The sequence below is a fragment of the Podarcis cretensis genome, assembly GCF_951804945.1.
Source record: "Podarcis cretensis genome assembly, chromosome: Z".
In the NCBI taxonomy this organism is placed as follows: domain Eukaryota; kingdom Metazoa; phylum Chordata; class Lepidosauria; order Squamata; family Lacertidae; genus Podarcis; species Podarcis cretensis.
In genome coordinates this window covers 1,351,268-1,363,957 of record NC_137184.1, presented here as the reverse complement: position 1 = coordinate 1,363,957, position 12,690 = coordinate 1,351,268, and the positions used below count along the sequence as shown (strand labels likewise).

Below are 12,690 nucleotides of genomic sequence, written 5' to 3'. Positions count from 1 at the left end.
ACATAGACATCACCAGATGGGCAGCATCGAAATCAGATTGATTATATTCTCTGCAGCCAAAGATGGAGAAGCTCTATACAGTCAGCAAAAACAAGACCTGGAGCTGACTGTGGCTCAGATCATCAGCTTCTTATAGCAAAATTCAAGCTTAAACTGAAGAAAGTAGGAAAAACCACTGGGCCGGTAAGATACAATCTAAGTCAAATCCCTTATGAATACACAGTGGAAGTGAGGAACAGGTTTAAGGATTTAGATTTGGTGGACAGAGTGCCTGAAGAACTATGGATGGAGGCTCGTAACATTATACAGGAGGCAGCAACGAAAACCATCCCAATGAAAAGGAAATGCAAGAAAGCAAAGTGGCTGTCCAATGAGGCCTTACAAATAGCGGGGGAGAGAAGGCAAGCAAAATGCAAGGGAGATCGTGAAACATACAGGAAATTGAATGCAGATTTCCAAAGAATAGCAAGGAGAGACAAGAAGACCTTCTTAAACAAGCAATGCAAAGAAATAGAGGAAAGCAATAGAATGGGAAGAACCAGAGATCTGTTCAAGAAAATTGGAGATATGAAAGGAACATTTCATACAAAGATTTCCATAATAAAGGACAAAAGTGGAAAGGACCTAACAGAAGCAGAAGACATCAAGAAGAGGTGGCAAGAATACACGGAGGAATTATACCAGAAAGAAACGGATGTCTCATATACCCCAGGTAGTGTGGTTGCTGACCTTGAGCCAGACATCCTGGAGAGTGAAGTCAAATGGGCCTTAGAAAGCACTGCAAATAACAAGGCCAGTGGAAGTGATGGTATTCCAGCTGAACTATTTAAAATTTTAAAAGATGATGCTGTTAAGGTGCTACACTCAATATGCCAGCAAGTTTGGAAAACTCAGCAGTGGCCAGAAGATTGGAGAAGATCAGTCTACATCCCAATCCCAAAGAAGGGCAGTGCCAAAGAATGCTCCAACTATCGCACAATTGCACTAATTTCTCACGCTAGCAAGGTTATGCTTAAAATTCTACAAGGAAGGCTCAAGCAGTATGTGGACCGAGAACTCCCAGAAGTGCAAGCTGGATTTAGAAGAGGCAGAGGAACCAGAGACCAAATTGCAAACATGCGCTGGATTATGGAGAAAGCTAGAGAGTTCCAGAAAGACATTTACTTCTGCTTCATTGACTATGCAAAAGCCTTTGACTGTGTCGACCATGGCAAACTATGGCAAGTTCTTAAAGAAATGGGAGTGCCTGATCACCTCATCTGTCTCCTGAGAAATCTCTATGTGGGACAAGAAGCTACAGTTAGAACTGGATATGGAACAACTGACTGGTTCAAAATTGGGAAAGGAGTACGACAAGGCTGCATTTTGTCTCCCTGCTTATTTAACTTATATGCAGAATTCATCATGCGAAAGGCTGGGCTGGATGAATCCCTAGCCGGAATTAAGATTGCCGGAAGAAATATCAACAACCTCAGATATGCAGATGACACAACCTTGATGGCAGAAAGTGAGGAGGAATTAAAGAACCTTTTATTGAGGGTGAAAGAGGAGAGTGCAAAATATGGTCTGAAGCTCAACATCAAAAAAACGAAGATCATGGCTACTGGTCCCATCACCTCCTGGCAAATAGAAGGGGAAGAAATGGAGGCAGTGAGAGATTTTACTTTCTTGGGCTCCATGATCACTGCAGATGGTGACAGCAGCCACGAAATTAAAAGACGCCTGCTTCTTGGGAGAAGGGCAATGACAGGCCTAGACAGCATCTTGAGAAGTAGAGACATCACCTTGCCAACAAAGGTCCGTATAGTTAAAGCTATGGTTTTCCCAGTAGTGATGTATGGAAGTGAGAGCTGGAACATGAAGAAGGCTGATCGCCGAAGAATTGATGCTTTTGAATTATGGTGCTGGAGGAGACTCTTGAGAGTCCCATGGACTGCAAGATCAAACCTCTCCATTCTGAAGGAAATCAGCCCTGAGTGCTCACTGGAAGGACAGATTGTGAAGCTGAGGCTCCAGTACTTTGGCCACCTCATGAGAAGAGAAGACTCCCTGGAGAAGACCCTGATGTTGGGAAAGATGGAGGGCACAAGGAGAAGGGGGCGACAGAGGACGAGATGGTTGGATAGTGTTTTCGAGGTTACCAGCATGAGTCTGACCAAGCTGCGGGGGGCAGTGGAGGACAGGAGTGCCTGGCGTTCTCTGGTCCATGGGGTCACGAAGAGTCGGACACGACTAAACGACTAAACAACAACAACAATGCTTAGATACAGATGTACCTTATTGAATCATTTTAAAATATACTTTTCTTTAGTCCCTTGGACACAGCTGCCTGCGGCAGGGGGAGACAAGAGGTGCAATCTCCCTTCTCTCCCCAAGGGCGGAGGCCCAAGGTGGCAAACACAGTAATATTAAGTAATTAAAAGCACACTAAAAAAAGATTCCAAACATTCAAAAACATCTAAAAATAATAAACACAACGAACCACCTAAAACAAATGTTGGAACAGATGTAACCAAATCATGTGTTCAGATAGGCCTGCTAAAACGGGGGGGGGGGGGGGGGAATCAGCAGGAATCTAAAAATGCAGAGCAATGGTGCCTAACTAATGTCAAGGTGGCAAGGAGTTCCAAAGCACAGGTGCCACCACAACAAAGGAATGTCTTCTTAAAAATAAAGAACAGACATTCTGTGGCACTTTTAGAAGCGCAGCTTCTTCTTCTTTTTTTTTTTTTTTAAATGGAACGCTTCACGAATTTGCGTGTCATCCTTGCGCAGGGGCCATGCTAATCTTCTCTGTATCGTTCCAATTTTAGTATATGTGCTGCCGAAGCGAGCACAGAAGCACAGCTTCTACAGATCAAAATGACCAATTTGACATACAGTGGTGCCTCGCAAGACGAAAAGAATCCGTTCCGCGATTCTCTTCGTCTAGCGGTTTTTTCGTCTTGCGAAGCAAGCCCATTGACGGCTTAGCGGATTAGCGCTATTAGCGGCTTTTAGCGGCTTATCGGCTTAGCGGATCAGCTGATAAGCGGCTTAGCGGCTTAGAAAAAGGGGGGGGAAGGAAAAAAAACCCGCAGGAACTCGCAAGACATTTTCGTCTTGTGAAGCAAGCCCATAGGGAAATTCATTTTGCGAAGCACCTCCAAAACGGAAAACCCTTTCGTCTAGCGGGTTTTCCGTCTTGCGAGGCGTTCGTCTTGCGGGGCACCACTGTATATGGGATAAGGCAATTGCTTAAGAAACTAGTCCCATGTTGTTCTGGGCTTTAAATACCAACAACACCACTTTGAACTCAGCCTGGTAGTGAACTGGCAGAAGGTGCAAATCTCTGAGCACAGGTGAAGATCCTGAGAGACTCTTGGTCCCGTCAGGAATTATGCAGCAGCATTCTGCACTAAATTCATTTTCCAGACTAAGCACAAGGGAAGCGCTACATAAAGGACTGCAGCAGCTGTGGAACCAATGTCTCTCTGAAGCTGAATTATTTTACCCTCAAAATGTGCAGACAGAGGTCTTCCCCCTCAGTGGGGGCCAGAAAACTCTGGACCACCATATATCTTACAATTTTATTCACATCTCAACTCTACAGGTCAAATCTTAACTGCCCAGAGTGGTTGGAGCAACCCAGTCAGAGGGCCAGAATACAAATAATAAAATTATTATTCCCAGTTCAGGAAGCTGCCTACACCTTCTCTGGGGTTTCAAACAAATGTCTTATCCCCAGCCAGCCCTGTATGGAGAGACCGGGGACTGAACTTGGGAACTTCTGCATGCGGAGCAGGTACTCTGCCCCTCAGTTAAGCCCCTTTGTTGGCCGAAAAGCAAGCTAAAAACAACCAGCTAAATAATATCAGTCAGTCACCTGTGGAGTTTCATGGCCTTTCCTACTGTAATTCTGAATGAAGTCCACCAGGCCATGGACAACTGTCTTCACAGCCACCATGGCATTTTCCAGTTGTTCCCATGTTGGAGATGTTGCATCTGTGGGAGCAGCAAAAGAGGAGGAAGGGGAAGTGAGCTATCCATGGCAAGCAGGAATGCACCACATTTTTTGGTCAGTTACAACTTTTCTCTTGAGCTAAGCAGAAACATCTTTGAAGTGCAGGGTTAATCTAACCAAGAGCTCTGCTGCTGCCAAAATTCCCACCAGGCTACACTGATGCTCAACTGACATGCCATCATTTTCTCACAGAATTTTTCTGGTAGAGCCAAACTGGAGTCCTAAAGTTTTGTTTCCCCAGATCTGTGATTGGGCCTCTTTATGGCTTCTACTATCTCACAGTTGGCAACTGCACAAACTGCCTCTCCCCAGACCCTTATCCCATGATCTGGAGCCTTTCTTTGTTTGCCCCCTCCATGAGAGGTCCGGAGGTGAAAACGTGAGTACGGGTCTTTTCTGTGGTGGCTCCCCACTTGTGGAATGCTCTCCCCAGAGAGGACCACCTAGCATCTTATCTACATATATTTAGGCACCAAGCAAAAACATTTCTCTTCTCCCAGACCTTTTGCTAATTAAATAATTGATGGCCTTTTAAATGATGTATGTTTGAATGGAGGAGTGTTATTGTTTTATTTGTTATTGTGTTATGTATTTTTGTGTTCTTAAACTATAAACCATCCTGTGATAATCAGATGAAGGGCGGTATATAACTTCAATCAACCAGGCTTCCTTTACCAAATGTCCTCTATATGCTTTGGACCACAACTCTCATCAGCCCCAGACAGCAGGCAAGGGGTCAGGGTTGATGGGATTTGTAGTCTAATGACATCTAGCAGGTACCAGGTTACTACAAAGAACACACTCCTGTGCAGGAAACCGCACAGAACAAGATAAAGATTGTCCCACGTGATGAAAGAATATCTAGGTTTTCCATGGCATGCACAAATCTTGCTGTGAGTAAAACAACTAAGAAAGAAATCCCTCAGTATCCAGTGAAAAGGGAAATAAAACTATCCCTCTCATTTTGTAAGGAAGGAATGTAAAACAAAATGTGAGTGTGCAAGCTCAAGTACACATGCAGACCATTCATATACCTGGATTAGGATCTATGTTGGCCAATAGCTCCAAATGGGGACGAAGCCTGTTTAAATTTGCAGGGTCACCCGTACGTTGCAGAACAATCGTCAACTCCTGCACACTTTTTGCAAAGGATTCTGGGGACTGAAGCTAAAGAAAAGAAACAAACAAGTGCTTAAATAATAATAATAATAATAATAATAATAATAATAATATTTATACCCCACCCATCTGGCTGTGTTTCCCCAGCCACTCTGGGCGGCTTCCAGTATAATATTAAAAATACAATAAAACGTAAGAATCCTTGGTGCAGCGGGGAGGTTGGTACACCAAAAGGAATCCTGTACTGCTTTGTGTTATATGAAGGAAATTCTACTGTGAACCTATGTGGAGCCCTGCTGGATCAGACCATCTAGTCCAGCATCCTGATCTCTCCGCAGCCAACCAGATGCCTCTCCTGGGAAGCCCACAAGGAGGACCTGGGCACAAAAGCAGGTTCCCCACTTGCAGTTCCTAGCAACTGGTATTTAGAGGCCTACTGTTTCCAACAGTAGAGAGAGAACATAACCATTGTTTATTGTAGCCACTGATAAGACTTATCTTCTATGAATTTGTCTTATCTTCACTACCTCTTGTGGGAGCAAATCCCGTAATTTAATTATGCACTGTGTGAAGAAATACTTCCTCTTCTCCAGTCTGACTCTTCTGTTCTGTTTCATTGGATGGCTCCAAGTTTTAGTATTTTAGGAGAGGAAAGAGAGCTTATTTCTACCCACCTTCTCCACACATATTTTTGTGGCTCAAGAAACATCAAATCTCTTCCCTGCTCCCCATTCCCAAATCTTATTTGTTATGTATTTTAGTTTTTGTTCTAGAAATATTCCATAATTAACAGCACGTCTTCAGGTTGCATGAACTGAGGATCAGTGCTGAGAGGCTGTATCTCTCAGCTCAGAATCTGCCCTATGCAGCTTCATCACCAGACGTAGTGCTGTATTTCAGAAAAAAACAAATAAAAAGCAACTATTCTGTAGCCGCTACACACCTTGTCAATAATGGACTGCATGTGGGATTTGTGCGCCAGGTCTCCATAGAGTAGGGAAGACCACTGCTCTGGTGATATCCGAAGGCCGGCTTCCATGGCAATGTGGACAATCTGAGCATCATGTTCCCTACGCAATGCCTCATAGCTGCGAAATTCCTCTTTCAGTTGCATCAGGGAAGAATCTTCATCTCTTTTGGTGACCTACACAAATCAGTCAATGAACAAACATGCCTGTTGTTGTTGTTGTTTAGTCGTTTAGTCATGTCCGACTCTTCATGACCCCATGGATCAGAGCACGCCAGGCACTCCACGCCTAGTGCACTCAAATATCAATTTAAAGGACTGTGGGGCTGCATCCATGTGCAGACGTAGTCCATCTGAACCACACTGCCTTTCAGCAGAATGCATGCTGATACCCCCCCCCTGCATATCCAAGAGTGCATTTGATGGAAAGGAATGCACCCTATGATTATTGTATTATAACCAGTTACTGCTGTCATGAACAATACTATGCTCTCATTGCACAGATTTAAACTTTTATAAAATTGACACAGACTTGTCATTAGAGTAGGGAACCACTGCCTCTACTCAAACCCAGATGGTGGTAAGTTGCTTTGGCTGACCTTGGAGAAGATAAAGCAAATAACAAATATAATTAATAATAATAATAATAATAATAATAATAATAATAAATGGATAGAACCAAACTTTTTGAAAAATATATTAGTTTTGCACTGGTCTTCCTTTGAAGTTTTAAAAGAAGGGGCCAGAAAGATAGTACTACAAAGATTTCTCATGAGTTAATTCTTATTACTAAACTACCCTAACATTTTCTGAGGTATCGTCACCAATATTTCATTAAAAGCAACTTTGCTAACTGTGAGTTGCCTAGCTGCAGGAAACCTAGAATGATTTTTTTTAGTATGAAATTTACTTTAACAGCAGGGTCCAGGGTGGGCTACAACGATGTAAATTTCAGAATTAAAAACAGTTAAAACAGATTAGAAATGAGAAACTCGAAAGCACTGCACCTTGAAGCATGAGGCTCGATATAGAAGCTGTACCACGTGGCCAATGCTGGTTTTGGATGCCTGGGGGAATCTTGGCTCCAGCCTCTGGACAACAAAAAGCACCAAGACTTTCCTGGAGAGGGCTGAGCCGTCTTCCAAGGCCAGCAGCACCAGCTTCAAGGCTTCTTCCTGCATAGCTAGAAAGCCATAGGTTGACATTATTTAGGGTCTAGAAAAAGCAAGGGCAAACCATAGCAGGTTAAAGGATGTAGGCCCAAACTATTCTTTGCCTGAACCTTTGCAACAGTGAAGGCTGGGAACTTAAATTATTTGTTGCAAAAATAAACAGAGCCCACCAGCTTCTACCCCAAGGTGGGGACCTGGTAGGAAGTTTTCTCAAATAGTGTCTGAGTGATGAACAGCCCAATCCTAGATGTATCCATTCAGAAGTATGAGTCTTAGTTCCAAGGGAACTTGCTCCCAGGTAAGCATGTACAGGACTGTGGCCTCTGTGCTTCACTCTGACAAGTCCCTCTCTCTATTTACTCCAGCTAGGGGTTACCTGGACCAAGGAACTGGCACCCTCGTGCCCGGACAGCGGCCCAGAGATTGGCAGACAGTTGCTGAGGGTTCTGGTGCTGCAATATCAGCTCAGTGACCGTTCTCTCCCCGAGGGAGCGGGCTGCCCGCATGGCCCTGACCCGGCCTTCCTCCTCCACCAGCTGACAGTTCACTAGTGTCACCAGTTTCCGTTGCATAGGCCGGCTCAGTGCGCTCTGGTTCAGGCTGGCAATGCCTTCAGAAGGAGGAACAAAAGGAGAAAGGTTAGGAGGGAGGCCTTCTAATCAATGTGAAAGGCAAAGATTTCCTCAGTGAGCAGGTGGGGCACAATGGCATGTGAAATGCACAGATTTTGGTAGCGGTTGGGGTGGGGTGGGGTGGTGCAGAATTCATTCAGTTTACATTTCTATATGAACCTACTACATTTGCACTTCCTAAACTAATACAATACAATACAATACAATACAATACAATACAATACAATACAATACACACAACTATCCTTTGATGTCTCTGAATATTGTCTGTTTCTGAATTTTACAGTGCAGTGCATCAGTGCATATAATGATGAATACGTTAGTGAAAAGTACACTTATACAGTAATGGATATATTTAGGAAAAATATGAACAAAAATGCAATTAGGAGAAAACAGAAAATACTAGGAAAAATTGTGTACAATTTGTATATATTAGGAGAAACAAGCATGCAGATGCACACAGATTCTCCCTGAAGACGCTGCCCTTTTTTGCCTTTTTTTTTACTGCAAACAAGCACAAATAAATGGATTGATTCAAACTAAAAGTTAGGAAAATGAGAAAATGAGAGAAACTGAAACTGGCAGAATTGCCTATTTCTATCTGGGCATCAGGGAAAGGCAGTTGACAAATTAATTAATTAATTAAATTAATTAATTAATAAATTAATCTCATTCTGTGTGGCTATATACTACTATAATAATACTAATAATAATAATAATTTATTATTTATACCCCGCCCATCTGGCTGGGCCTCCCCAGCCACTCTGGGCGGCTTCCAAAAGAATATTAAAATACTATGATACATCAAACATTAAAAGCATCCCTGAACAGGGCTGCCTTCAGATGTCTTCTAAAAGTCTGGTAGTTGTTGTTCTCTTTGACATCTGGTGGGAGGGCATTCCACAAGGAGGGCGCCACTACCGAAAAGGCCCTCTGCCTGGTTCCCTGTAACTTGGCTTCTCGCAGTGAGGGAACCGCCAGAAGGCCCTTGGTGCTGGACCTCAGTGTCCGGGTAGAACGATGGGGGTGGAGACGCTCCTTCAGGTATACTGGACCGAGGCCGTTTACGGCTTTAAAGGTCAGCACCAACACTTTGAATTGTGCTCGGAAACGTACTGGGAGCCAATGTAGGTCTTTCAAGACCGGTGTTATATGGTCTCGGTGGCCGCTCCCTGTCACCAGTCTGGCTGCTGCGTTCTGGATTAGTTGTAGTTTCCGGGTCACCTTCAAAGGTAGCCCCACGTAGAGTGCATTGCAGTAATCCAAGCGGGAGATAACCAGAGCATGCACCACTCTGGCGAGGCAGTCCACAGGCAGATAGGGTCTCAGCCTGCGTACCAGATGGAGCTGGTACACAGCTGCCCTGGACACGGATTTAACCTGTGCCTCCATGGACAGCTGTGAGTCCAAAATGACTCCCAGGCTGCACACCTGGTCCTTCAGGGGCACAGTTACCCCATTCAGGACCAGGGAGTCCTCCACACCTGCCCGCCTCCTGTCCCCCAGAAACAGTACTTCTGTCTTGTCAGGATTCAATCTCAATCTGTTAGCCGCCATCCATCCTCCAACCGCCTCCAGACACTCACACAGGACCTTCACCGCCTTCACTGGTTCTGATTTGAAAGAGAGGTAGAGCTGGGTATCATCCGCATACTGATGAACACCCAGCCCAAACCCCCTGATGATCTCTCCCAGCGGCTGCATGTAAATGTTGAAAAGCATGGGGGAGAGGACAGAACCCTGAGGCACCCCACAAGTGAGAGCCCAGGGGTCTGAACACTCATCCCCCACCACCACTTTCTGAACACGGCCCAGGAGGAAGGAGCAGAACCACTGTAGGACAGTGCCCCCAGCTCCCAGCCCCTCAAGACGGTCCAGAAGGATGTTATGGTCGATGGTATCAAACGCCGCTGAGAGATCCAGCAGAACTAGGAAACAGCTCTCACCTTTGTCCCTAGCCCGCCGGAGATCATCAGCCAGTGTGACCAAGGCAGTTTCAGTCCCATGATGAGGCCTGAATCCCGACTGGAAGGGATCCAAATGGTCCACTTCTTCCAGGCGTGCCTGGAGTTGTTCAGCAACCACTCGCTCAATCACCTTGCCCAAGAATGGAAGATTTGAGACTGGGCGATAGCTGGCCATCGTGGCCGCATCTAAAGATGTTTTTTTAAGAAGTGGTTTGATAACCGCCTCTTTCAGCGGGTCTGGGAAGGCTCCCTCACGGAGGGAAGCATTCACCACCCCACGAAGCCCATCGCCCAGTCCTTCCCGGCTAGCTTTTATAAGCCAGGATGGGCAAGGATCAAGGAGACAGGTGGTTGGTTTCACTCGTCCAAGCAGCCTGTCCACATCCTCGGAGGTAACAGATTGGAATTGATCCCATGCAATTTGACTAGACAGGACTCTAGCACTCTCCCGCCCCGGCCCTGCTCCCACGGTGGCGTCTACCTCTTCCCGAATCTGAGCGACTTTATCTGCAAAAAACTTTGCAAAATCATTGCAGGAGATCATGTGGCCCGTACTGGGCCCTGATGTAGCAGGTGGTTCCGCTAAATTGCGGACCACCTGAAAAAGTCTCCTGCTGCTGTTTTCTGCAGATGCAATAGAGGCGGTGAAGAAAGTCTTCTTCGCCGTCGCTACCGCCACTTGGTAGGCTCGACATTGAGCTCTAACCTGTGTCCGGTCAGCTTCAGAATGAGTTATCCGCCACCGGCGCTCTAGCCGTCTCAACGATTGTTTCATTGCCCTCAGATCCGTGGAAAACCACGGGGCTCTCCGGGCTCCATGCAATCGGAGAGGGCACTTCGGAGCCAAACAGTCAATAGCCCTGGTTAACTCCACATTCCAGCGGGCCACTAAGAGGATGAAAGAAACCAGCATGCCTCTGAATACCATTTGCAGGAGAACAATAGTGGAACAGGGCTATTGCGCTCATGCCTTGCTTGTGGGCCTTTACTGGGATCGAAAAGGGCCCTCCTGGTGTCCTGGAACCTGACAAGATGAACAAGCAGTCTGACGTGGCCGAAGGCAGCTTCCCACCATGTGTGATTCATATTTAAAACCTTCAATTTGAAAAGGACACCAGCTTGACCGGCTTCTTTCACTACCTCATGGGGGAACTTACCCTTGCCTCCACTTAGTGGCTTCAAATAAAGTGCCAGATCTTCAACACATTTCTTTGCCACTTCATAGTGTTTGTTCTCTCCTAAGTTGCTTAGCTTGATGGTCTGGTGATCAGGTGCCTGTGCAGGTCCAATGCAGAAAGGAAGAAGCAGTGACCAGTGTGTAATTTGTTATCAAAGACTGGAGAGAGACACACACCATTAATGTGATGCTGCAGGAAATTATACACCATTTCTCAACAAGCACCCTAATTCTGGAATTATGCAAGATCAAAGAGCTGCCACTAAAAATCTGACTTGACAATAAGCAATGCTTGCTTATTTGATTAGACCCAGACTTAGCATAAGCTTTCATGTCTTTAAGATACCACTAGGGCGTGTGTGTGTGAATACTTTTTATTAAAGGTTTTCTAGGTTTACAAAAGTACATGCAGACAATGCATGCAGCTTGTGTGGAAACAAAATGTTGATGTATCAAAATGTGATTTAAATGCTTTTGTTATTTGAGGAAAGCCTGCCTTGGGGCTTATCCACACTTACCTTTCTTCTGCTCTTTCCAGGCATGGTCTGCACTTTAAAACTCCATGTCAGAGCACCCCCACTTTCACACACCCCTGGAGCTTTCCCTGTGAAAAGCTGCTCTATAAAGCTCAATCAGACCAAACAGCAATTTGCAGAAAACTTGAGCTAACGTTTGCTCTGCTTGAGCATTAAAGAGTGGGTTTTCGGGGGGAAAGCTCCGAGGCAAAAAAAAATCCTCACGCTCAGACATGGAGCTTTTAAGCGCGGACTTGTACTTGGAAAAAGTGGAACAAAAGGTAAGTGCAGATAAGCCCTTCACCTGAAACTGAAGGCAAAGAAGGCAACAAAACAAAAGACCAATGAAACAGAAGGAATAAAACCAATGCAGTATCAGAACTATAAAATGGAAACATACTGGCATGGTTTCCATATAATGCTAATATTTTTCCAGGCAAGCTAAACCACAAGCCCAGTTTCAGACAACATGCTAAACCAAACCATGGCTTAGTTTAATGCAGCAACAAAATTACTGGAGGTGCAAATTATCCACCATTCCCTCTCTGGAAGCCTGCACCTCTGCAGAAAGCCATGGTTTGGCTTAGCAGTACATGAAAACAAGGTTGCTATGAAATTAACAAGTATATGGTGCCTCCTCTCTCCCTTCTCCTCCAGACCCCCCTTTTCTGCCTGGCCTTTGGCTTGTCAACTTTTATGCCCAACTATAATCAAACTTTAAGTATGTGGCACAGGGCTTGCCCACATAATTATAATAATATAATAATAATTTATTATTTATACTCCACCCATCCGGCTGGGTTTCCCCAGCCACTCTGGGCGGCTCCCAACAGAATATTAAAAACATGATAAAACATCAAACATTTAAAACTTCCCTAAACAGGGTTGCCTTCAGATGTCTTCTAAAAGTCAGATAGTTGTTTATTTCCTTGACATCTGATGAGAAGGTGTTCCACGGGGCGGGCACCACTACTGAGAAGGCCCTCTGCCTGGTTCCCTGTAACCTCATTTCTCGCAATGAGGGAACCACCAGAAGGCCCTCGGAGATGGACCTGAGTGTCCGGGCTGAATGATGGGAATAGAAACACTCCTTCAGGTATACTGAGAGGTAGAGCTCAGTATCAGATGATACCGAGC

At 45.1% G+C, this 12,690-nt stretch overlaps 1 protein-coding gene across 4 annotated transcripts in view; it reads right to left on the bottom strand.

The window, feature by feature from the left end:
- RC3H2 (ring finger and CCCH-type domains 2) overlaps nt 1–12,690 on the bottom strand; it is a 54,644-nt gene that overhangs the window by 26,532 nt on the left and 15,422 nt on the right. For all 4 annotated transcript variants that reach the window (XM_079961950.1, XM_079961952.1, XM_079961953.1 and 1 more), the window contains 6 exons: nt 11,019–11,136; nt 7,638–7,871; nt 7,097–7,272; nt 6,066–6,266; nt 5,038–5,170; nt 3,866–3,984 (listed from right to left, as the gene is read on the bottom strand). In XM_079961950.1, the coding sequence (XP_079818076.1) occupies nt 3,866–3,984; nt 5,038–5,170; nt 6,066–6,266; nt 7,097–7,272; nt 7,638–7,871; nt 11,019–11,136 (981 nt within the window). The remainder of the gene's footprint in view (nt 1–3,865; nt 3,985–5,037; nt 5,171–6,065; nt 6,267–7,096; nt 7,273–7,637; nt 7,872–11,018; nt 11,137–12,690) is intronic.